The sequence below is a fragment of the Saccopteryx bilineata genome, chromosome 10 (assembly GCF_036850765.1).
Source record: "Saccopteryx bilineata isolate mSacBil1 chromosome 10, mSacBil1_pri_phased_curated, whole genome shotgun sequence".
Classification (NCBI taxonomy): domain Eukaryota; kingdom Metazoa; phylum Chordata; class Mammalia; order Chiroptera; family Emballonuridae; genus Saccopteryx; species Saccopteryx bilineata.
In genome coordinates, this window is record NC_089499.1 from 49,428,921 (window position 1) to 49,455,818 (window position 26,898).

The 26,898-nt window shown below is 41.4% G+C and overlaps 1 protein-coding gene and 1 non-coding gene across 4 annotated transcripts in view; one reads left to right on the forward strand and one right to left on the reverse strand.

Moving 5' to 3' along the window:
* Positions 1-26,898, reverse strand: part of ATG7 (autophagy related 7) — a 320,442-nt gene that overhangs the window by 264,830 nt on the left and 28,714 nt on the right. For all 3 annotated transcript variants that reach the window (XM_066245020.1, XM_066245021.1, XM_066245019.1), the window contains exons 4-7: positions 22,354-22,471; positions 19,265-19,342; positions 12,453-12,569; positions 10,629-10,778 (exon numbers count right to left, since the gene is read on the reverse strand). In XM_066245020.1, the coding sequence (XP_066101117.1) occupies positions 10,629-10,778; positions 12,453-12,569; positions 19,265-19,342; positions 22,354-22,471 (463 nt within the window). The remainder of the gene's footprint in view (positions 1-10,628; positions 10,779-12,452; positions 12,570-19,264; positions 19,343-22,353; positions 22,472-26,898) is intronic.
* Positions 13,533-13,757, forward strand: LOC136314869 (small Cajal body-specific RNA 2). Its single transcript, XR_010727440.1, has one exon. It is a non-coding gene; the product is annotated as a small Cajal body-specific RNA 2 (non-coding RNA).

A 26,898-nucleotide genomic window follows, 5' to 3' on the forward strand; every position in this document is an offset into this window, starting at 1 on the left:
ATAATACAAATTATCAGAAAGAAGCAAAATGTAACTGGAAAAAATCTTTAAAAGGTTTATAAAATAAATATTTCTTTCTACTTGGCTGAGAGCATAAATTCATTGAAGTGGTCCAGTCATGATCTGGCCACGGTCCACCTAGCAATTTGCTGGAAAAGTACAACATAAATAAGGGAAAGGGGAAATCATCAATTTGAATGTCTTGAGAAATTTCCCACTGATCCCATAAAAAATGTTTATTTGACAAATGGCTATTACCCAAACATATAATATAAAAAGAAATGCACAAATGAGATTGCATGTTTTAAAAGAAAAAGAATTCAAATCTCTAATGCCCAGTGATGTCACAGATGGCTGCCAAGATGTGAAGATCACTAAATGAAGAGACCACTAAAAGACCATATCAATGCTATTGTTCTTGTCTAAAGATTCTATAGCCTGATAATTAAAGGTTAATGTTTTAGAAATTACATAACATTTCCCAAACATCCAATCTTCAGTAACTGCTTTGAAGAAGGTAGGAGACTCAAGCTTTCCAAAAAGATTGGCAATGAGATAGTGAATGGGCTGTTTTTAAAATAATCACAACTATTTGTGGTAGCAATACAGTGCTACCACTACTGATAAGAGGAATCAACACTCTTTGAGGGAAATAAGAACTTAATGCTTCTTTTCAACTGATCAAAAGTATAAAATGTACATAACATTAAATGCTGGTAAAAGGGCACACTGTTGGCAGGAGAGAACACTGGCAGTTTGGGGCAGTGGTTACTATAAGCAGTGGTGTGCTAGAGCTGGCTCAAACAGGCTTGGGAGAGCCAACTGCTTTCTCTTCCCATCTCTGCATCATGTGACTTCACAATGGTGGCTTGCAATTGGCTCTGATGGGAGTACTGACACCATGAAAACAAGCAAACACTACAAAATCAGAGTCTCTCAATCCCAAGAGCCAAATCTCAAACATTTACCAGCACATCATTGATTATAAGCTTTAAAATGTTCAAACCCTTCAATCCAGTAATTCTACATATAGAAATCTTTCAATGGAAATAATTCAAAATGGGAAGGAAGAAAGGAATTTTGTGCACAAAGCAGCTCCCCCTAAATGTAAAAAATTTGAGGCCCTGGCCGGTGGCTTAGTGGATAGAGTATCAGCCCAGCATATGGATGTCCCGGGTTTGAAGCCTGCTCAAGGCACACAGGAGAAGCAACTATCTGATTCTCTGCCCCTCCATCTTTCCCTTCTCTCCCTCTTCCCCTCCCGTAGCTCAACTGGTTTGAATGTGGCCCCAGATGCTTAAGGATAGATCGATTGGTCCAAGTATGTCAGCCTCAGGTGCTAAAAAGAGCTCAGTACTCGAGTATTGGCCACAGGCAGGGTTGTCAGGTAGATACCAGTTGGGGTACATGCAGGAGTGTGCCTCACTATCTCCCCTCCTCTCACTAAAAAAAGAAAAATTTGGTAAATTATCAAATATATCTATTTTAAAGGATGTTGACAGAGTATGATACTATTATGCTAAAAAGCCACAATAAAACAGAATATAGTAAAGTCTTCCTCTTTAAAAAAGAGGAAAGCGGCCCTGGCCAGTTTGCTCAATGGATAGAGCCTGATGTATAGACTTTCTGGGTTTCATACCGTCAGGGCACACATGAGAAGCAACCATCTGCCTCTTTTCCAAATATTTAATAAATGTTATCAAATATGGTTCGTCTGTACCCTCTTCTCTCACTCTTCCCCTCCTGCAGCCAGTTGCTCTACTGGTTCAAGTATTGGCTTCACGCACTGAGGATAGCTTGGTTGATTCGAGCTTCAGCCCCAGATGGGGGTCGCTGGGTAGATCCTGGATCGGGCACATGCAGGAATCTGTCTTACTATCTTCCCTCCTCTCACTTAAAAATAATAAAAATTGGCCCTGGCCGGTTGGCTCAGTGGTAGAGCGTCTGCCTGGCGTGCAGGAGTCCCGGGTTTGATTCCTGGCCAAGGCACACAGGAGAAGCGCCCATCTGCTTCTCCACCCCTCCCCCTCTCATTCCTGTCTCTCTCTTCCCCTCCTGCAGCCAAGGCTCCATTGGAGCAAAGATGGCCCGGGTGCTGAGGATGGCTCTGTGGCCTCTGCCTCAGGCACTGAAATGGCTCTGGATGCAGCAGAGCGATGCCCCAGAGGGGCAGAGCATCGCCCTCTGGTGGGCATGCCGGGTGGATCCTGGGCGCATGCGGGAGTCTGTCTGACTGCCTCCCATTTCCAGCTTCGGAAAAATGCAAAAAAAAAAATAAATAAATAAATAAAATAATAAATAAAAATTAAAAAATAATGAATGGAACCATGCCTAGCACAGTTCCTTTATCTGCCAGTATTTTCAAAATGGGTACACAGTATTGTCCAAAATACAGAGGATGGGCTATATGTGAGCCCTAAATCTTTTAGTGGGTCACAAACTAGCATTTTTCGAAAAGATAAAACAGAGTAGGATAGAAAATAAGCACCTAGTAAAGTATTATTTAAAGTTTTGTTTCAGCTTTATATGTACATATATACATAAAGACACACTTAAATATTATTATTGAGGCATAATGTCACAGGTATTTTTAACTATCAGTAACAGGCAAAGAAGTATGACATTAAGTAATCATCTAAACAACCATAAGTCAACCAAGAAATGAGAGAAAACCAATCAAAGATGCATTTGCCATTGAGCTTTAATTTAAAGAAAGCACTGAATTGGTAAAATCTTCCTGGATTGCCTAGAGACTTCTGAACTGATAACCCTGCAAATCTCAGGAGGCACTTCTCCTGCAGGAAAGCTACTCCCAATTTCTTCAGGTATTACTGAAATCCAAAAAGGCAAGAAGTTTGCCTTTCTTTGGTCAAGGCAAAGCCGGCTGCATAACTCAGGACCTCAAAATTCAATTTTTGTAAAACAGCTGGAGACTGAGGTTAGTCCAAAGAAAAGAATTTTCCTTTGAAAATAAAAATTGACAAACTTATTCTAAAAAAACATAGTTATAACATGAGTAAAACTAAGGTGACCAATTGTCCTCCTTTAGGGAGGACAGTCCTTTTTTTAAAGTTCCGTTCTCCCTCAGAAAGTGTCCTAACACATCCTCCTTTTTGATATTGGAAGACTAATCTGTAAATGTCCATATTCAATCGATGCAGAGTCGATCCATTGTGTGTGATGTGACGTATTTTATCTAAATGAGTACTTTTTTTCTTACATTATTAAAAATTAATAGGCATGTAAGCATAATTACAAAATAAAATATCACAAATGTTTTTATTATGCATTTATCATATTATAGTGTATTATTGTTGCAATAAATAAAATGTCTCTTTTATTTATGGTATTTTCTTCAATTTATTTTTGTCCTTTTCATTGTAAAAACGTTGGTCACTTTAGTAAAACTTAAGAAAGGTTAATTATATCCACCATTTCTTAATTCTCAAAACCATCTGGGGGGGAGAGGGGGAGAGGGGAGGGGCACAAAGAATACCAGATAGAAGGTGACGGAAGACAATTTGACTTTGGGTGATGGGTATGCAACATAATCAAATGTCAAAATAACCTGGAGACGTTTTCTCTGAACATATGTACCCTGGTTTATCAATGTCACCACATTAAAATTAATAATTAAAAAATTTTTTTTTCTTTAAAAAAAAACCATCTTGGAAAAAGAGGGTGTTATTGCTGTACTCTTGTATACAAGGAAGGAACTAAGACTCAGAGGGCTTGGCTCATGAAGTTGCAGTTGGGATCCAAAATCTGGCCCTCCTATCACAACATGCTGTGAGCAAGGAATGGGTTTCAATCTCCTATCTGCACTTCCCTTCCACTCATCTGTAAAATGGGAATACTACTCACTTTGCAGGGTGTTGGAGGATTATGGATAGCATGTATGAGTAACCAGCTCTGTGCTGGGTACACAGTCAGAACGTAGAACATGGTAGCTGCAGCTGTTGCTGGCTAAATGGACAGTGTGCCCTCTTCAGGGACAGGTACCACTCTCTCTCAGCCAGCCAAGGCTCTGGACATGAGCAAGAAGTATCCGGCTTAAGCAGAGATGGGCCATCACCCTCCTTATCTCAGCAATTCAAATAGGGTCTCCCCAGGCGGACTAATTAATACCTGTCCTTCCCTTTATCTTCCTCTGAGCCAGGAACCCAAATAAGACCCATGAATGGATTTCAATGTTCTGTGGATCTCTGACATTAATACTAGAACTGTGTGTAGATTTGCACTTTTCTGGGATGAGGATCCATTGCTTCTACCAAATTCTCAAAGAGGTTATGCACCACCACCCTTGCCCCAAATTAAGAGCTAGTGCTCTAAATTACCCACTGCAAATCACACATTCATTCATATTCTATCTCTAGTCAGAACACTGAGACTCATATTAGACATAAACTGTAGGTGCTCTGACATTTTGGGAAAGCCTTCATAAGCTACATGACCTTAATCAGATAGCAAAATACTCATATTAAAAAGCAAAATACTCATATTAAAGAGAACACTATAATAAGCCATACTAAGAGCAACCTATACTTACTAAAGGCCTACTGTGTGTCAGGCACTGACGCAGGTGCTTCACATATGTGAGCTCCAATCCTCACAACTCATGCATGCATGCATCCATTCTTCCACTGTATTTTACATGCCAGGCAAGATACTATAGGATGCAGATGGAATGGTGAAAAATCAAGATAGGATACCGGCCCTCAAGGAACTTACACACATACGAGAGCAAAAGACAGTAATCAAAGATACCCAAGAAAACTAAATATTACAAAGAAAAGCTACACAGTGTTATGAGAGCCCATTACAGGTGGAAAACCATTACATAGGTCAGATAGGGTTTCCTTGAGGAATCATGATTAAGTTTAAATCTTAAGAAAGAGTTAACACTTCACTGCACAAATGGGAGGGATGGAAGTGGGGATGGAACAGGCAGACAAGAAAGGAGAGAGAAGGGCTTTCCAGGCAAAAGGCACGCACAGAAGCCCTGTGGCAGGAGGGTTCCCAGCAGCACCTCTGAAGTGTGGCAAGGTGCAAAGCAAGAGGGAATATGGACTCACTAGTCCTGGATCTGCACAGGGGTCAGGCCATGGAAAGTCTTGTGTGCCACAATAAGGAATTTGGTTTTCATTCTTAGAGCTCAGGTAAGAAGATGTAACTATGTTTTGAGAGTGACATGATCTGATTTGCTTTTCAAAGGATTGCCTTGGATAATATGGGGATTAAATAGAGGTCAGAGCAGACACGAAGAAATGGTTAGGAAGCTACTGTAGTAAAGCAAATGAAAGATCACAGAAGCTTAGATTGGCGTGGTGGCAGAAGAAATACAAAGGCAGCAGACTGAGAGAAGTTTAGGACAGGAAATCCACAGGATATGGGGGTGGTCAAGGACAGGATATGGGGGTGTCTGGCAGGCTGCCCAGATTTCTGGCTCTCATCACTAGATGGAAGGTGGAATCACTGCAAGACAGGGATGCCCAGAAGAGGGCCAGATATGAGATGAAGATCATCAGTTCAGCCTGAAGATACTGAATTTGAGGGGCTGGAGAAAGGCAGTAGGATAACATGGTCTGCGTCCAGAGGAAGTGGTCATAGGCATCATGAACACAATGAGATTACCTCGGAAAGAAAAGTGACTGAAAAGGAAGACACTTGGAGAGATGCCAACCTTTCTCCACCACCTTACATGTGAGGACACCACTGCTCACAGAGGAATACTGACTTTCCCAGGGGTTTCAAAGTGCCGGTAAGTCCCTGAGTCTTTTTTATGTCCCACCTATGTATGGAATCATACAGTTCTTAGTTTTTTTCTGATTTACTTATTTCACTCAGTATAATGTTATCAAGGTCCATCCATGTTGCTGTAAAGCAGAGGTCCCCAAACTTTTTACACAGGGGGCCAGTTCACTGTCCCTCAGACCGTTGGAGGGCCGGACTATAAAAAAAATTATGAACAAATCCCTATGCACACTGCACATATCTTACTTTAAAGTAAAAAAACAAAACGGGAACAAATACAATATTTAAAATAAAAAACAAGTAAATTTAAATCAAGAAACTGACCAGTATTTCAATGGGAACTATGAGCCTGCTTTTGGCTAATGAGATGGTCAATGTGCTCCTTTCATTGACCACCAATGAAAGAGGTGCCCCTTCCAGAAGTGCAGCGGGGGCCGGATAAATGGCCTCAGGGGGCCGCATGTGGCCCGGGGGCCGTAGTTTGGGGACCCCTGTTGTAAAGGATCCGATGTCAGAATTTCTTATGGCTGAGTAGTATTCCATAGTATATATGTGTCACATCTTCTTTATCCAATTATCTATTGAAGGGCTTTTTGGTTGTTTCCATGTCTTGGCCACTGTGAATAATGCTGCAATGAACATGGGGCTGCATGTGTCTTTACGTACCAGTGTTTTTGAGTTTTGGGGTATATACCCAGTAGAGGGATTGCTGGGTCATATGGTAGTTCTATTTTTAATTTTTTGAGGAACCACCATACTTTCTTCCATAATGGTTATACTACTTTACATTCCCACCAACAGTGACTGAGGGTTCCTTTTGCTCCACAGCCTCTCCAACACTTATTACCTGTCTTGTTGATAATAGCTAACCTAACAGGTGTGAGGTGGTATTTCATTGTAGTTTGATTTGCATTTCTCTAATAGCTAATGAAGATAAACATCTTTTCATATATCTGTTGGCCATTTGTATTTCTTCCTGGGAGAAGAGTTCCAGTCCTCTTCCCATTTTTTTTATTGGATTGTTTGCTTGTTTGTTGTTGAGTTTTATGAGTTCTTTGTCTATTTTGGATATTAGGCCCTTATCTGTGCTGTTATTTGAAAATATCATCTTCCATTTAGTTGGCTGTCTGTTTTGTTGTCAGTTTCTCTTGCTGTGCAAAAGCTTCTTAGTCTGATGTGGTCCCATTCATTTATCTTTGCCTTCACTTCCCTTGCCTTTGGAGTCAAATTGAAAAAAAGACTCAGGGACATGGACAAGAGTGTGGTGGTTATTAGGGGGAGGGAGGGAAAGAGAAGAAAATGGGGGGAGGGGAGAGGCACAAAGAAAACCAGATAGAAGGTGACAGAAGACAATTTAACTTTGGGTAATGGGTATACAACGTAATCAATTGTCAAAATAACCTGAAGATGTTTTCTCTGAATCTATGTAACTTAACTAATCAATGTCACCCATTAAAATTAATAATAAAGGGGGGGGGGAAAGTGCTGGTAAGAGCAGGAGGCAGAGAAAGGAGTAAAACACAAAGCCAGACCATAACCACAGGAGTTCACAGTGAAAAGAATGCCTATTTTTTTGAAGAACAGGGCAAAGCTTCAAGAACACTTCATGATGGCCCTGGCTGGGTGGCTCAGTGGTAGAGCATCGGCCTGGCGTGCAGAAGTCCTGGGTTCGATTCCCGGCCAGGGCACACAGGAGAAGCGCCCATCTGCTTCTCCACCCCTCCCCCTCTCCTTCCTCTCTGTCTCTCTCTTCCCCTCCCGCAGCGAGGCTCCATTGGAGCAGGGATGGCCCGGGCGCTGGGGATGGCTCCTTGGCCTCTGCCCCAGGTGCTAGAGTGGCTCTGGTCGTGGCAGAGCGACCCCCCCAGAGGGGCAGAGCATCGCCCCCTGGTGGGCAGAGCGTCGCCCCCTGGTGGGCGTGCTTGGTGGATCCCGGTCGGGTGCATGCGGGAGTCTGTCTGACTGTCTCTCCCCGTTTCCAGCTTCGGAAAAATACAAAAAAAAAAAAAAAGAACACTTCATGAATCAGGAACACTGAAGAGAAAGTGCAATTACATGAAAGAGTGAATTAGATTAATGCAATAAAAGGAACAACTTCAAGTGAAGTGATATTTAGATTTCACAGAAACCTTTCCCTGAAGCATTTTGTGACTAGACTAGTTCAAAATGGTCTCTCTCTCCTCTCAACATTCACACATCAAGTGCCCATTAAGTGTCCAATACTCCACTGAATGTTGAGGACACAGTGTAGGGTAGGACATAACCGTGGTGCTAAAAGTTCACAGGCTGGTCAGGGAGAGGGGACAGGCAGATAGATAAGCAAACCAACAATGACATTAGAGCTCAGTCAGTGCTAGGAGAGAGGCTGCTACCTGAACACAGAAGAGGGCTATCAAATAGTGATGAACCAGAAAAAGGGTGAGGTCCTAGCCAGGTGAAAGAAGGAAGACAGAGAGAGAGAGGCATGTCTGAAGGCAGAGGTAAGAGAAGTATGGGGCATTTGGAAGGCATAGCTGTAGCCAGATCATAGCGTGCATCTTGAGGGAATTTTGGGAGATGAAGCGAGAGTGATGGGCAGGAACTGGTTTGAAGAGGCCCTGAAGGCCAAGCTAACTATATCCTGAAATCAAAAGGAACTATAGAATGGTTCTAAGTACAAGAGTGACATGATCAAATTTACATATTAGAAAATGCATTTGGGCAGCACATGGGGGATGGATGGGACATTCAGGACCACAGACGGGGAAGTCAGTCAAGAGGCCATGAAATTCCTGAGGCCACCATCTGCACAGTTTTGGTGAACCTTTCTAGAACAAGATGGGGCATAGGTAAGGAATCAAAGAACCATCTGTATCATTTCATTGGCACTTCTCTTCTACCACCTGAATTTCTAATTAACTTACCACAAGTCAATGTCTCATCTCCCTAGAAGACCTCAGGTTCTGTGAGAACATATATGCTGAGCAATTCTAGGCTTTCCTACGTGCAACCCTAACCCAGAGAAGGGCTCTATGCCTGCACTTGACAGGTCACCGGTCTCAGGGCCAGAGCACTGGTAAACTACCCAGAGCACTTCAAAGGACACCCCAGAGATTTGTTCAGTCTTTGGAAAGATACTGCCCTTGAAGAAGAAAGGAAGTGGATGCATATTAAGCACCTGCTATATGTGGGGCATTCTATTCACATTATCATGTCTAATCTTCACAAAACCTGTAGGAGGTAGTCTTACCACTTTTTAACAGATTGACTAAAGTAAAGAAAGATCATGCCAATTCCCCAAAGTCATCAAGCTACTAAGTGGCAATGTTGGGTGTCAAATCCAGATCTATTTGATTCCAAAGGTAAAGCTCTGCCCTAGTAGAGAGAGAATGGAATAGGAAAAAGCATAAGAGCTTGGAATCAGACCATTTGGCCGTGTGCCTTTGATCCTCACTTTCATTAAATAGAAAATGCAGATACTAATAACGCCTATTTCACAAAGTTATTACAAAATTAAGTGTGTTAAAGCCCCTTTTAAACTGTAAAGTGCTATGCAAATTATTATTTTGGTAGAGATGCACTTTAAGGGAGGACCTCTTATTTACTACACACAGCCTGAACTACAGTTGCATTTAAACACAGGCTATCTAATCGTGTCTGCTATCACAACAGGACTTCACTCTAGACTGGACTTTGAATTATTAATGGTTGGTTTCACTGCTACTAATTTAGCTACAGTTCTGTGAAATTGCCTGGGGGAAAAGAAAAGAATTTTAATAAAACTTTAATCATAAGCCATCAATTTAAAAAGGGCTTCCTCTGAAAAAGAGTATACTTTAAAAAAAGGTATCTTAAGTTCAAGCTAAGGAATAATCAGGCTGTCAGAGGTCTCTCTTCTCTCAGTTCTGATAGGTCTATGTGGCTATTGAAATTACCCAGTTGATTTCAAATTAATAAAACTAATCAGTTTTTAGTTTTTAATTTACAATCTCTTGTATGGCTAAGACAACTTACTATGTATCTCATCACTTCTAAAGGACACTTACAGTATTCTTTCATTCATTCAAAAAATTATTGAGTGCCTAAGATACCAGACACATACACTATGTAGACACGGTCCCTGCCATCTAGGAGCTTACAGACTAATACGGCACAAAAGTACTGTACAAGGGAGCTGCGCAGAAAAGGAGAGTCAGGGAGTAAGTGCCATGAGGTCAGAAAGGGAGAGGGCATTACACATGTCCCCACCATGAGAAGGCTTCACAGTGGAGATAGGATTTCAATAAAAAGAGAGCTTTTCTTAGGATTTTCACAGATAGGATATGTTTTAGGAAGATGATACAACACAAGGGGAAAAAGTTCTAGGTGTATTTGCTTAGGGGAGCCGTGGTTTAAGAGGAAAAAGGTGGAAGATGAGGCAGAAAGGTAGCTTGGAGCCAGAAGGAAGACACTGTTAACCTTGATCAGTGAGTGACATAGCAAAGTGAGCAGTTTAGGGAAGGCTCCTCTTTATTAGTGGTGTGCACGAGGGAAGCGGGAAGATTCTACCTGTCCAGAAGTGTGATAATCAGGGCCTGAACTACAGTGGTAGCTCTGGGAATAAATTAAAACATACATACAAAATATAATGGGAAGGAAAACTGAAATAACTTCATCACTAATGGGAAACAAGGAATGCAAAATTACTCTGAGGTGCAACAGAGCTACAAAAATCTAAAGCAGGAGCTGATCTGGGAATTGCACATGTGGGAGAGGGTGAAGGTAATGAAATGTTATGAAATATTCTTTACAAGGTTAAAGAAATATAAATGAGTTTGAATTTTGCAGTGGTCTCTCATAACATGAACAGATTTTTTTTACTGAATAAATAAAATGATATTCAAAGTTTCTCTGACCTTTGTCCTTTGATCTTGGAAGAAACTACCATAGTGTTTAAGCAAGGAAACCAACACCGTGTTCTCATCATACTTGATTAAAAAATAAGGTAGCGCTGGGACTCCTTCAGCTTGACAAAGCTCATCATATGCGCACTCAAGAGCGCGAACCTGAAAATAGAAAACATAAGTTATTATTCAGACTATTACATATATGGTTCTGAGCTAAAAATTAAAATAAAAGGTAATTTCAAGCCAAAAGACTGGAAATGACTGATCACATCACTGTCACTCTTTTGCAGCAAATGAACATAAAAGTGCCCCAAACAATATCATTTCACTTTTACATAACATCTTTCATGTGCATGGTAGTGTGTCTTAAGAGCACAAAAGGACATTTTATGGTACAGCATGTTGGTTCTTTAAGATGTTTAAGATGTGCCCTGGCCGGTTGGCTCAGCGGTAGAGAGTGGGCCTGGCGTGCGGGGGACCCGGGTTCAATTCCCGGCCAGGGCACATAGGAGAGGCGCCCATTTGCTTCTTCACCCCCCCCCCTTCCTCTCTGTCTCTCTCTTCCCCTCTCGCAGCCAGGGCTCCATTGGAGCAAAGATGGCCCGGGCGCTGGGGATGGCTCCTTGGCCTCTGCCCCAGGCGCTGGAGTGGCTCTGGTCACGGCAGAGCGACCCCGGAGGGGCAGAGCATCGCCCCCGGGTGGGCAGAGTGTCGCCCCTGGTGGGCGTGCCAGGTGGATCCCGATCGGGCGCATGCGGGAGTCTGTCTGACTGTCTCTCCCCGTTTCCAGCTTCAGAAAAATACAAAAAAAAAAAAAAAGATGTGAACCACAAAGGCTGAAAGAGGTATCCAACATTATTTCTCTTCTGAGATAGCCAAGCATGAATCTACCACTGATGAATTTTTACTCTGAATCTTTCCATAATCTTTAACAGCTTTATTGAGACATATTCACTTACCAAACAGCTGACCCATTTACAGCACACAATTCAAAGCTGTTTTTAAAACGTTCACAGGATTATACAAGCATAACCACAATGACTAGAAAACACTTTTGTCCCCCCAAAAGAAACCTCACACCCATCAGTAGTCAATCCCCAGGCATGATCTTTTCCCCCAACTTCTATTTCTCCTTGGGAGATTAATTCCACACAAATCACATTCTTTTATTTTTCTTAGTAAACAAACATTATTTTTTAATCAGTAAGGGCTGCTCTCTAGCTTCAGAATTCAGAGTTTTAGCAACTGACATTCTTCATGAACTCAAATCATCTTGCCACTCAATTTTTGCCTCAACAACAGAATTCTTTGGTGGAGGGTCTGTGTTCTACCAGCCTGTATGTTTTTATTGTTCTTCTTAGGACCATCTCTAACGAACTTGTGATCCTTCTTAAACTGCAAAGACTAGCTCTCCATGTACCCATTCCTGATTCAGAACTTCTGCAACTTGGCATGAGGGAAGGAAAATACCTTCTATTTGGTTTCAAAGACTCTCATCCCAAAGTATATTGCATGATGATCCCCCCATTGAAAATGAAGGCCACATTTTAGCAAATTCTTACAGTCCTTTTTAAATGTTCCTATAATTCCTCCCTACCAGCTTAGAATTTTATCAACTGCCACTGAAAACCTAGAAAATTATTGCTCACTACTTCTTCAAAATGATTTTACAAACATTTTGTCAATAAGTCTTCCTAGTACCATCTTTGGAAGATTCCATAGTGACTATCTCTTCATTCAATCAACTGCCAATTTGTCTTTAGAATGTACAAGATAAACTAAGCTTGCACAGTAAACCCAACTGTACCTGCATTTTGCCTTATTTATTGATACCTGTTTTGGTGAAAACCTTTGATCTAAGCCCACTGGCCCCTGAATGAGAGGTGTACTCTCTGGAAGGCAGAGAGCAGGGAAGCAAAACCAATAGTAGAAGTGGTACTTCTTCAGATCCTAGAAGAAAGAATATAACACAGGATATCAGAACAGCACCAATGACTAAATCGAAATGTATCATTAATATAACTTCTCATAGCTATGTAAGACAGAAAAACATGCACACAAGATATGACCAGCTTGTTAGAAATTCTTGTGTCCAACATACTCATAATACTGAATTTCTGTCATTAACTCAAAACACTCCCACACAAACCACACACTGCTATATCACAATAAACATAGTATGTTTTTTTGGCTATGTACTAACAGGAAGTGTTCAGTAAGTAATTGACATCATTGTCATTATTTTTTAATACACAAAACCAGGCTGGAAAGTAAATATTATCATCCCATTTTATAGAAAGAAAACTAAAGCTTACATAAGGGGTAAGAATTGGAACAAAACAGAGATAGTACATGGCAGAAAGATCTAAACTCTGCTTCCAAAACTTAAACTTTCATTCATGATACCAAACACATTCAATGTTCCATCTGTGCCGGCACAACCTGCAAACAATTACCATTCTCTTAATAATCAAATAATGTAATCATGTCATTAAAGCTTTACTGTTCATACTGATATATGTTGAAATATAATATTGTTTTCAGAAATGCCTTACAGTGAAATTCAAGTTAATGACTATGAAGCACTCACTATGTACAAGGCAAAACATTAGAGACTCCCAGTCCCAGCCCTTGGGCAGCTCACTTTCTGCATGAAACAGAGATCAAGTGAGTACTATATGTGTCACAGTAAAGGTTCTATGAACTCAGGAGCTGCATTATAAGAGATTATATCTTTAGAGGTGAGTCTGACTGTTCCCCCACCGGTGTAAGCGATGAAGGAGAAAGAACTCTGAAGCTGTCCTAGATACTGTTCTCACTCAGGTTGAATGCTCTTGCCTCTCAATTCTTATAGCATTTGTGTTCCAAATCACTCATGTTTAGGAGCCCATAGTTATGGTTATATAAAAGCTCACCTGCACCGGGAAAAGCGGCCTGGGGTGAGGGTGATGTGTGCTGTGCCATGGCGTCGCGTGGATGGCGTGTGTGGGCCGAGTGTGTGAGTGGACACGTAAATGTGATCGTGCGTAGGGAGTGCAAGGTGAATGCGTGCCCCCCCGCGCCCCTCCCCCGTCTACACATTGATCTTATTTGATCGGGTTGTGACCCCAGCCGCACCGGGCGGACCAGAGATGAAAAGCTCCCCTCCTGCGAAGCCTCCTCCTCGGGGCGCTGTACAGCGAGGCCCGTTGGTGGCGGAAAAAAACAAACAAACAAACAAAAAACTCACCTGCCAATCTGTTACCACTGACCACAATGATGTTTATTTGGTTAACTGATATTTCTTTTTGAATCTTGCTAAAATAAAAAATGAATGGTTGTGCCAAAGTTTTTTTATTGAGATATAGTTCACACACCATAAAATTCACAATGCTCAATTATATAATTGAGTGTTTTATTTAGTACACTGACAAGGTTATACCACCACCACCACTAATCCTAGAACAGTTTCATCACTGACATCCACACCCCCCCCAAAGAAAACATTAGCACAGAGATTTTCAATTGGTGTGGCACTAGAATTTTTAAAACATGTAATACCTGTTATGACGCAGCAATTTTACTTCCGAGAATTTATACAAAAAAAACTCGAAACACTAATTCAAAAGAATATATGCACCCCTATATTCACTGCAGTGTTATTTAAAGTAGCCAAGAATTGGAAGCAGCCTACATGCCCATCAGAAGATGAGTGGATAAAAAAGTTGTGGTACATTTTACAATGGACTACTATGTAGCCATAAAAAAGAAAGAAATCTTACCTTTAGTAACAACATGGATGGACCTGGAGAGCATTATGCTAACTGAAAAAAGCCAGTCAGAGAAAGACAAGTACCATATGATTTCACTCATATGTGGACATAACAAACAAAATGAACTAAGGAGCAAAATGAAGACAGACTCACACACAGAGAGCAGGCTGACAGCTATTGTAGAAGGGGGTGGCGGCTGGTGAGGGCAGTGAAGGGATTGAGCAAAAAAGGATCAAAAAAAAAAAAGAAGAAGAAGAAAGAGAAAAACTCATGGACACAGACAATAGTGTGGGATTATTGCTGGGGTAGGTGGAGGAAAATACAGGGAAGCTCTGGTCACAACATAGTTTTGTTCCTACAACAGTGACATAACCTGAATTTTGATGTAAGTTGGAACACACCCTAGCCTAAGTCACTTATCCTAACACGGTTATAAAATCATAATCTAGAACATAAAAACACAATTAAGCCACAGAAAAAGGAAAGGGACATGAATGAATATACTGTACTGCAGTGGTCCCCAACGTTTTTTGGGCCACGGACCAGTTTAATGTCAGAAAATATTTTCATGGACCAGTCTTCAGGGTGGGACGGGTAAATGTATCACGTGACCGAGACAAGCATCAAGAGTGAGTTTTAGATGGATATAACAGAGGGAATCTGGTCATTTTTTAAAAATACAACATCGTTCAGACTTAAATATAAATAAAACGTAAATAATGTAAGTTATTTATTCTTTCTCTGCGGATCAGTACCAAATGGCCCACGGACCAGTACCAGTCCGCAGCCCAGGGGTTGGGGACCACTGCTGTACTCTAGTTAACAGAAAAAATGACAAAGCAACACAAATGGAACACTTGCACTTTTAACAGTCCAAAATGGCATAGGTAAGTGTACTGGGAATGCCAACTTCCTCACTCATATGCTGCGTTTCTGCGCATTCTTCCGCCACACACAACTAAACTAGTTTGCCCACTTAGTCTGTAAGTACAACACTAACAGCGTAAACCAAAACACTCATATCTCAAATTTTTTAAGTTTGTATGGGAGCAAGCATCATAAACTTGAAGTGTCGTATGCCAAGACTCTCGTAACCCAAGGACGCCCTGTATAGGGGGATAAATAGTGATAAACTATGACTTGACTTAGGAGAGGGTGAACACAAAATACAATGTACAAAGATATGTTGTAGAATTTGGCACCTGAAATCTGTATAACTATGCTAACCAGTGTCACCCCAATAAATTCAATTAAAAACCAAACATGTGCCCTGGCTGGTTGGCTCAGTGGTAGAGCGTCGGCCTGGCGTGCAGGAGTCCCGGGTTCGATTCCCAGCCAGGGCACACAGGAGAAGCGCCCATCTGCTTCTCCACCCCTCCCCCTTTCCTTCCTCTCTGTCTCTCTCTTCCCCTCCCGCAGCCAAGGCTCCATTGGAGCAAAGTTTCCCGGGCGCGGAGGATGGCTCTATGGCCTCTGCCTCAGGCGCTAGAATGGCTCTGGATGCAACAGAACAACGCCCCAGATGGACAGAGCATCACCCCCTGGTGGGCATGCTGGGTAGATCCTGGTCGGGCGCATGCGGGAGTCTGTCTGACTGCCTCCCCGTTTCCAACTTCAGAAAAATACAAAATAAATAAATAAATAAATAAAATAAAAGAAGCTCTAAGATTTAAAAAAAAAACCAAACATTCAATACCTGACTATTTAGTATGGGGCACTGCTCTTATCCCTTAGATTTTCAAATAAAAAATGCCAACACAACAAAAGCCATCCAATGTAAATGAATCAAAATCATACCTATTTTTTCGTTAGATTGGCAAAAAGTATATTTTTTGGTGTGTGGCAGAATTTTAGTAATTTGTTTATTGTGCCATGAGATGAAAAGGTTGAAAATCACTGCATTAGCATAAAATCACCATTCTCCCCATCCCCTGGAAACCACTAATTTATTTTATCTCTATGGATTTGCCTTTTCTGAACTTTTCATATATATTAAATCATACTAGATGACATTTTAAAATATAAACATATATAAACATGTGTTCAGATGAGAAAGTTTAGTTATCAAGTTTCCACACTCCTTAATTCTGCCACTAATTGATCAACTAGGAATAAATTCTCCTTCAACAGCAGCAAAACAAACTACAAAACTGAAATTAATGAAGTGTCTGTTCCTTTAAGTTCTAAAACAGAAGGAAAAGAAGCAAAAACATCTCCAGAGATTATTCTCTCTTTTTTGTACTTAAATGATTTGTCACACTCATCTTTAGCAGAAGGTTAAACAATTCAAGAGGAACGACTTCATAGTTTCTAAGAAGCTTTATCAGGTCATCCTCAGAAATCCAAACACATAAATTTTTTAGGATTCTTTTCAGGATACAAAAGGCCTCAATTCAAATTAAACATAAAGCCCTTTTTACCTGAAGATTTTAAAATACAGAAACTTAATTTTTTGAAAGGCAGGCTGAGACTACTCAGTGAAAGGGCAATAGGCCAACACACATACTGACTCTGGAAAATGCTTTAAAACTTTAAGTAACAGTTAATGTTATTTTTTCTTTTTAAGCACAAATTGGCAGTTAGATTCTACTAACTAGAATTCTTTTTTTTTTTTTTTTTTTGCTATTCAGTAAAAAGAGGGGAGGCAGAAACAGACTCCCATATGCGCCCCAACCAGGATCCACCGGGCAAGCCCACAGGGGGTGGGGGATGCTCTGCCCACCTGGGGCATTGCGCTGTTGCTCAGCAACCAAGCTCTTTTAGCATCTGAGGTGGAAGCCATGGAGCCATCCTCAGTGCCCAGGGCCAACTCACTCCAATCAAGTCATGGCTGCAGAAGGGGAAGAGAGAAAGAGAGAAGCAAAAGGGGGAGGGGTGGAGAAGTAGATGGTCGCTTCTCCTGTTGCCTGACTGGGAACTGAACCCAGGACATCCACATGCTGGGCCAACGCTCTACCACTGAGACAACTGGCCAGGGCAACTAGAATTCTTTTTTTTTTCTTTCTAGAATTCTTAATATAGAAAATGTATTGATGTTAAAGTAACAAAACTAGCCTGACCAGGCAGTGGCGCAGTGGATAGAGCATCAAACTGGGATGCTGAGGACCCAGGTTGGAAACTTCGAGGTTGCCAGCTTGAGCACAGGCTCAGACATGACTCCATGATCGCTGGCTTGAGCCCAAAGGTCACTAGCTTAAAGCCCAAAAGTCGCTGGCTTGAAGCCCAAGGTCACTGGCTTGAGTCCAAGGTCACTGCTGGAGGCTCCCCCACCCCCGTCGGCAGGGCACATATGAGAAAGCAATCAATAAACAACTAAGATGCTGCAACGAAGAACTGATGATCCTCATCTCTCTCCCTTCCAGCCTGTCACCCCCTTTCTTTTGTGCGCACACTAAAAAAAAATAACAAAACTAGAAATCTTCAACTGACACTACTTATATATATATATGTATTTTAGTAGCAAGCTTATAAAGTTAATTTTACAGGCAAATTATTAATGGCAAATTGCACCTAGTAATCCCACAAAGAATTAAAAATTTCCTGCCCCCCCACTATTACACAAAAAGCAGTATAACTTGTTAGAAAATTTGCTCCTTTTAGATAGCCACCCTTTGGTATGGCCTCTAGTTTGATTCTTATCATTCTCTCAGAGAAAATTGGAGGATTAATTTGTAGGGATGAAAAAAAAACCAAGACCTCTAACATAACAAAATAAATAAATAAAAATGAAAGAAAATTGTGGGAAAGAGGATTAATATCCAAAGCTGATGAAGCTGTGGTGAAATAACACACTTTATATCAACCTCAATATGTTTATATGCTCCCTGCAAAGAACTTATTCCAAAGAAATAAAATGAACTGGGGGGAAATATCAGTATGGCCAGCATATTCACTGCAGAATTATTATTTAACAGTAAGTACTGGAAAAAACCAGCTATACAAGAGTCTATACAATATACACTTGACAGAATATTTAGTCATGCTTCATTATAGAAGAAAAATTAGTTCAACGTGTAAATATATACAGATGTACACACATATCAAACAGCATTTTATTGAGCTTTGCTTTATTGTGCTTCACAGATGCTGTGTTTTCTTTTTACAAATTGAAGGCAAGACCCTCTACTAGCAAAAAGATTAGAACTTGCTTTATTGCAGTACTCACTTTATTGTAGTGGTCTCAAACCAAACCTGCAATATTTCCAAGGTATGCCTGTGCATATATATGTATATATACACATAAGTGTGTGTGTGTGGGGGGGGTATCTCTACAATCAACCCTTACCACTTTTGCCATCACCAAGACCAGGTTCTTTCCCTTACTTCCCTAGGCAGCAGATGTTACCCTAATGTGATTTCTTTTCCTTTTCAAAGCAGTCCTCAATGTTCACTTAAATTAGATCTCACTTATATAATAACATTTTTCTTTCTTAAAAAAACACAATTGCATGAACAAGCATTTTAGTGTCCAAAGCTGCTCACGGATGGCCAGGGTCCCTGAGATATTAACTTTCCCTTATGTCAATGAAACCAGCAACGGAGCTCTGCAGGACTATATTTAACAAAGACGCTAGCAATAACAAACCATTACTCCCTGAATCTGACTCTCATGTCCTCAATGACAAGAGTTTTATGACTGCTATATACACCATGCAGTTATTATCAATAGTATGACAATACCAATATGATCAGTAAGAATGAATTAATTTTACATTGGTAATAAGGGCCAGCACTACGGGGACATTAACCAAATGAACGTTTCTTTAACAGCCATGACTTGAATGACATAAGGTAAAAGCTTCAGAGAGAGAAGAGTAGACTGTTCTATTGGCACACTAGGCTCAGGCAGGGCATTTGAGCAATCAAGGTTTGACCCAGAGTCCATTTACTTACGGCAAATGTCAAAAGAAGAAATTTGTTGAGGAGGACAGGGTTTTCAAGAGCAGCTCCTGATTTTATAGCTTCCCATATCTGCCAGAAGAAAAAGAAGTGTCAAGGCAGGTTATCAGGCACCTCTGAGATGCTCACTCTCAACTGAAGCACAGAGCTATACAGCACCAAAATCTTCTTTCCTACAGGCCAGCATCACTCATCCCAGGCAACGGAGTGGGTCATTCCCTCTCTCTGCCTCTTCCCACTCCTCTCCACCAGACACACTCTCATAACAGGCTGAAGAAAAGGACAGAACCAGAGGCATCCTCTCAGTGGGTCTCAACATCAAAGGAGGCAACCAGGCCAATTCATGCCTTCGTTATTTCTTTCAGCAAATGTTTACTTCTTTCCTAATATAGACCAGGCACATCAGGGTTACAAAAATAAAAAAAAACAGTCCCTACCCTCAAGAAGCTTATAGTCTAGTGAGAGATAGAGGCATAAATGTCCAAGTATACCAGGCAGGATGTGCTATAACAGAAGGATATAGAATTCTTGGTAGGAACATCAAACTGAGCTGGGAGCTGGGAGGGAAAAAAGCCAAGGAGGGCTTCTGAGAGGCAGTGATTTGAACTACATAAAGGGGATTTCTTAGTCTTATTTGGGATCATCTCACCCTGAGATGCAAAGGCAAGAGAACAAAGTTCAAACTTAGAATACTCAGCAAGTACTGTGACTAGAAGCAGAAGCTGGTACTGATGTGCAGCTGCTGGTCACAAGATGTCTTAGAAGCTAAGATTAGTTGCTAAACATTGTGTCACTAAGCAAGACAAACACAATAAGAACCATTCCCCACATACGGGTGAAAGAGGGAAATAAGCAAAGAGAAGTTCCTGCTATTGAAATAATAACCGTGGAGAAGCTGGATCACTGGAGAGCAGGCCCCAGCTTCTGATAAGCTGAGGCAGGGAGACTGGGACAAGGCTGAATCCCCGGAAAGGAGTAAGAATTCCTGTGGGGAGGAGCCTGCTTTTTCCATGATGGATTCAGACCTGACAGCCTTTTAAATATGCAGCCAAAGAAGGAGCCCAGGAGCAGTCATGTAGGCCAAGGAGAACCACCACCATCACCTGACTCACGAGGTGCATCACTGTGAGGAACGTAAGGGACACCCACTTCAAAACCAACGTGGGAAACTTCCTTCTCCAACTATGGCTCCCACATGAATAAGACTCCTTTGTTTTTTAAGACTAGTGTGAAGACCACTCGATTAAATGGGTTAGTGGGGATTGGAATAAACTGTCCCCCCATTTCAATTGCTCACACTAACTGAAATGGGAAGTAAAGGAAAGACATTCCAGACAGAGAACAACGTGCCCTGAAGAAAGGAAGACAACAAACAGTAGGTGCAGGGAGGTATGAGAAGTGATTTACTGTGGCCAGGTAAGAGAAGGCAAGGTCAAGAGTGACAGCACAGAAAGGCCACAGTGGCCAGGCCATGATGGGCCTTGTAAATCAGACTGAGTAGTTTAGATTTAGCCCTGAGGACACTGGAGAGACTACACAATCATCTCTGATGGCACTACTGTGCTTAGGACTGGAAAGCCTCTTCCAGGGGCACAAAGAACAGAGAACCTACATGTATAGAGACATAGAAACAGAATGCTCAGACAGAGGTCAAGCTGTTGCAAGATGTTAGAATTGGAGAACATCAGCAAAACTTTTCATACACTGCCCGTATTCCAGCAGAAACCCAGGGTAGTCTCAGTGCCTTTTCCCTGACCTTCCCACCAATGCAGAAGCCAACTATCTTTGAGTACCAACTGTACACTAGCCCAGGCATGGCCAACAGTTTTTGCCCCTGGGCCAGATTAGAAAGAAGACTTTTTTCACGGGCTGGACAAAATATTAAAATTAAAAAATGTTAAATACAAAAACGATTCATTTAAGTAAACAAAATTTTATTATGTAATTTGTTTATGAATAAATGTGAGTGAAAAAATTTTAATGTACAATATTTTAATAAAAATATACTTTAATAAAAATATAATTACATACCGTATAAATATCCAAACTGTATTGCAATCAATCGAAACAATATTTAATTAATAGAATGAGCTTGAAGGGGTTATATCACAAATAAAACAATTATTTCGTTTTACAAACATCCAGACACGTTTTCAGTTATCAACTGCAGCTATTGTCTATGCTACAATGCCACTTGATTCAGCACACTTGACCACAAAAATAACGAATTGTTTGACCCTGGGTGTGCACTGGCAAACTCTGCCTAAAAGAATTTGGTTTCACATCGCCGTTAAACATCAAACAGTTCGTATTGAGTACAGACGAGTACAAAAGTTGTACTCTTTATAATGGAATTTTTTAAAAAAATAAAGAAGTATCGTGAATCCATTCGAACAATTATTGGAAGTTAACCCTAGATTAGTCACATGTGCAATTCCACATATCACTATCTTCTTAAATATCTCAATTTCCAATAATCAAAGATGGTTCTGCTTCTGAGTAGCTGAGATTTTAAAGTAGTGGAGAATATTAAAAATTTAATCGCGGGCTGCATAAACTCATTACGTGGGCCAAATCCGGCCTGTGGGCCGTATGTTGGCCATGCTTGCACTAGTCTCTAGGACAGGTCCCTGCACCTGATCAGAAACACCATGCCTGTGGCACCATGGAAAATACAACAAATAGGCCCTGGTCAGTTTGCTCTGTGGTAGAGCATCAGCCTAGTATGTAGAAGTCCCAGGTTCGATTTCCAATCAGGGCACACAGGAGAAGCGACCATCTGCTTCTCCATTCCTCCTCTCTACTCCTCACTCTCTCTCTTCCCCTCCCACAGCCATGGTGTGAGCAAGTTGGCCCCAGGAGCTGGGGCCATGGCTTAGCCTCTGGTGCTAAAAATAGCTCAGTTGCTAAGCAGCAGAGCCACAGCCCCAGATGGGCAGAGCACTGACCAGTAGGGGGCTTTCTGGGTGGATCCCAGTTGGGGCACATGCAGGAGTCTATTTCTGCCTCCCCGCTTCTCACTTAATAATAATAAAATAAAGAAGAAGAAAATACAACAAATACATCATGTTTTCCCAGCTAACCTCATTTGCTGCTTGTTCCAAAAGTAGCTTCTTATCTGCAGCCTTGAAAGCCTCAAGTGTGTTGGTGTTATATAGTGTCCCAACTGCCGGGCAGCTATGGGCTGGGGTGGGAGCACTCCTGGATACAAGAAAAACATGGTTAAGCAGGCACAGCTAGGACTCAGAGCCAGGGAGTAAGAAACAAACAAGCACAACAGTGAGAGAGGACAGTGCTCTGAAGGGGCAAATAGAAGATTGATTGAGCATTTCTTTGGAAAAAGATGAGTATCATTACCTTAAAAATAAAAACAGGTACTGTATCTCCCCATAGCCACTCTATTCCCCTTACCCTAATCTCTTGGCATGATATTCTTTCCCTGACCCCCAAAATATAAATTCTCTATTTTTTATTCCTTCCCATCTTTAACCTGAAAAGGAAATATTATTTATCAAGCTTCTACTGTGCCAAGAACTGTACAAGGTTTGAATTCTCATGACAGATTGTTCTCCCATTTAAAGGTTTAAGTAACTTGCCTAAAGACATGTAAGAATAGTCAGAGATGGAATCTAAGGTCAGAACTGTTTAGCGCCAAGGTGCTGTGCTGCCCATTCCTCACTCAGGCCCTCCCAGGTTTCAGGGCCTGGTTCCAAACTCTCCATTTACAGGAAGCCATCTCCCATTGTTTGTGGTAACGGTTTATACATAAAACAGAGCATAAGTATTTGTAAGGCCAGTAGCCGCAGCCACCATCCCAGCTTCTTGGCCCATGTAGGTTCACATTCAATTCAGACAGATCATAAGGAATCAACTGAGCCGAGAACTGGTGGACCATTTTCCTTTATTCTAGACTCATACCAGCCAATAAATAAAAAACAAACACACCGGGCGCCAACACCCACTCACATGTTCCTCCGGTTCCACAACCAGGATAATCTTTCCGGTTTTCCTAGAATCAAAGGCCCCGCCAGCCTTATTCACCTCTATTCTCCATCTCCTTCTCCTACAAAAACTGGCTTCTCCTTCAGCGTTCCGCCATTTTGGCTGCCTCTTCCACGTGGCCTCCTTGCCCTGCTACAACATGGGCTCCTCCTCCCTACCACAGCGCTGTCTCCTCTCCCAAAATGGCCTCCTAGCTCCTCCTTTTAAAACTTTTTGGGCGAAAGCCCCTCCTCCAGCACACATTAGCATAACCAAGCCCCTACCCAAGCAAGAAGGTAATCAGCTGCCGTTTGTGAGCAACGGCCATCTTTAACAATAAGAGGGAGAAAAAAAAAGAAAATACAGATTTTACAATTCATTCGCCCAACAGTATTTTAGAGTGTTTTCAAGACAGTCACATCGACTGTCCAACAACTGAGCCCAGCCCAAACAGGCTCTTCACAGAGCTGGTGGTTGTCTGAGTCACAAGGCAAAATGTGTTACACCTGGGCTACCTGCCAATCCATCGTGCCACATGTGTATGGTACAATGCCCCAGAATGCTTCATATTCTTCAGAGTGATCAAAGTCAGGAGAGGGAAAGATGATTCTGAACATAAACTCAGATGTGGAGATATCTAGTCTCTTCTCTAAAATGATTAACTTGTATTTCAGTGGTTACAGATGCTAAATGAAAACATTCATCTCATCAGCAGCCTAATATTGTTGTCACTTAACCACTACTGCAGAAGGAATGCATTTTTATTTACTGCACCGATGATAGCTGTGTTTAAAAGACCAGTGTCTTCTATGCAGACTTCATTTGAAGCCCGCATAAAATTGGGTTCAGGGGGGCTACAAGAATAAGTCTAAGCCTAGAACAGTGTGAAGGGGTACAATGAGTGGCAAAGATTCTGCCAAATACTGTCTGTAAGAAGGACAGAGAATAAGATCTAATTTAGATACAAGCACAAAAGGAGGAAGGTGCCCTCCTCCTTAAATGTCCAAAAGCAAGGCTTTGGTACGGCTTTCACACACCCAGGTAAAGAATTGATCTCATAAATGCCTGAGCCCAAACCCATTATCTCTGAAAAGTTGGCCTTCACTTCACTTCAGTCTCTCAGGGATTACTCAGAAAGCTACCAAGATAGGGAGACTATTTTGCACCTGTTATTTACACATGGCCAAAGGCAGACATGTGGCCAGAGCCTCCAGAACACACAGGAAATGGAGGTGGCCTGGATGGAATAAATCCCCCAGGAGGGCAGAGGTCGCTTTTCACACCTGCAGGAATCTTACTCCACAGCTCTGCATGGCCACAGGGAACCTGGGAAGTCATACTTAGTCTGGGAGCATGCTGAATTATCTCCTGCTTTCCATAATAACCTGAGTTCCTGATTATAGCATCCTCTAACAGAGTTTACTGGTGTCTTTCCATCAACCACACTCTGTCCCATTTTGACAGCCAGGCACTTAGACGGCTTGTAATTGAGTGCAACAATTATTTGAGCAACTAGCACATGTTAGATCTGTGTTAGGTACTAGCAAGACAGCAGAGAATAAGAGACAGCCTGTCCCTCACACAGGTAATTTTGCCTATGAGTCTTATTTCCTTAGCTACTTTTTGAGTTATTTGATGGCAAGCGTTATGCCTTATTTTTCTCTAACTGAGTCCAACTTGAGGCTTAGAAAAGGAAAATATTTCTTATGACTAAAAAAGAGAAATATTCCTCAAGGGAAAGAGGCCTAGGGAAAAAAAAACAACTTTTTTAAAAAACCAGTTTAATGTTTATACAGAAATTGTCCACCAAATATATTCTCTTCTTAAACAGAAACAGAATACACCCAAGATGCTGGTGGCCGGGCAGCACACTCCCCAGGCTTCCTCGCCAGGTAGTGGAGGCGCTGCGCTCTCCCCAGCAGAACCTGAGTAGGATGATGCATGTCCCTGCCCAGCTAGAACCTTTAAGAGACTGGGTATGCTTCTTCTATCTGTTGTCACCTTGGCTCTCTTTCCCTTTCTATCTATTCTTACCCAAAAGTGACAATTCAGTAAGCAGCATGCAAAGGCAAGCCCCTGGGATAATGAAGCCATAAGAGGGAAGAAGACTGAACCACTGCCCTGGACTATGAGGAGGGCAAGAAATGAACTTCCTCTGTATCTGAATCATTCCATTTTGGCGTCTGGTTCAGCAGTACCCTACCCTAAGGCAGCACCCTCCAATGCAAGACAGTGGGTGCCTGATATAATACTACTTGATTGATCATTCACCTAATACAAAGGAGAGAACAGAATCCTGTGTTGCTACCTTCTGGGAGAGAGCCATGAGGCTTCCAGGGACTCAGAGTAAAAGGGATTTCTGGTGCTATGCAAAGTTGGGACATTCATGGCATCTATAAGTGATAACTTGGACTGTCAGCTCTTCAACTGTATCTTATTCCTCTCAGCATGCTCAGTGCCTAGCATGTTATACTATCAAGAAACAGAGGGAATAATAAGTATTTCTGAAATAACTGTTACCTCTCCATATTTATTACAGCACAGAGCACACTATAATGCAAATATTTGTCTTCTGCCTCTATCCAGGGCCCCTGCAGAGCTCCATGTTTCATAAGTCTAGGTATTCCTAATACCTACACATACTGCATATAAGCATTCAGTGTTTGATGAATAAATTTGTAAAGATTTTCCTACAAACCCATGCAGAATTACAGTAATAAAAATAAAGTACAATGATAATGAAAATAATTTGGATGTAAAGAACTCATTTCTTCTGAGGAGCTCCAAGGACAGTTAAACTTCCTGTCTTAGCCTGTTTGGGCTGCTATAACAAAATACCACAGACTGGGTAGCTTATAAACAACAGAAGTACATTTCTCATAGTTCTGGAGGATAGAAGCCCAAGATCAAGATGCCAGAGTGTTTGTTTTCCTGTGAAGGCTGCTCACTTCTTGCTATGTCTTCACATGGCAGAAGGAGCAAGCTAGCTCTCCAGGGCCTCTTTAATAAGGATACTAATCCCACTGGGAGAGCTCTGCCCTCATGATATAATCACCTTCTGAAGGCCCTACCACCTAAAACTGTGACCCTGGGATTGGGTTCTCAACATATGAATGGGGGGGGGGGTACACAAACATTCAGACCATAGCACCAACAATCCTAAGAAAGAGGAACTCAGAAAATCACAAAATTTTAATACTTGAAGCAACATTAGAAGCTGAGAGTTAAAGATGAGGAAACTGAAGCTAAAATACTAAAAGGACTTATTCCAGGTAGCTTGATTAATCAGCAGTAGATATATACGAGGTCTTAAAACTTCAAGTCCAGGGGGCTATTTTCACAACACTAGGGACCATGTTTTTACTCTTGCCCATCTCCCCCAGTGCGTACCAGGAAGCCTCACATACTGTGAGTATTCAGTAGCTAAATGAAAAAATATGACCAGAAAGCCAAATAATCTGTGTGAAAGTCATAACTGTAGGATCACAGATTTTTCTTACCTTCTTTAACTAAAATTTCTGGATCATTAAAGTTTAAGATGGTTGGATTTTGTAATAAGATCAAACCTAACGTAACTTCTTTGAACTGCTTTTTTCTATAACTATTCCAAAAAGAAAAACTATTAATATCTTTAAAAAATATAACCT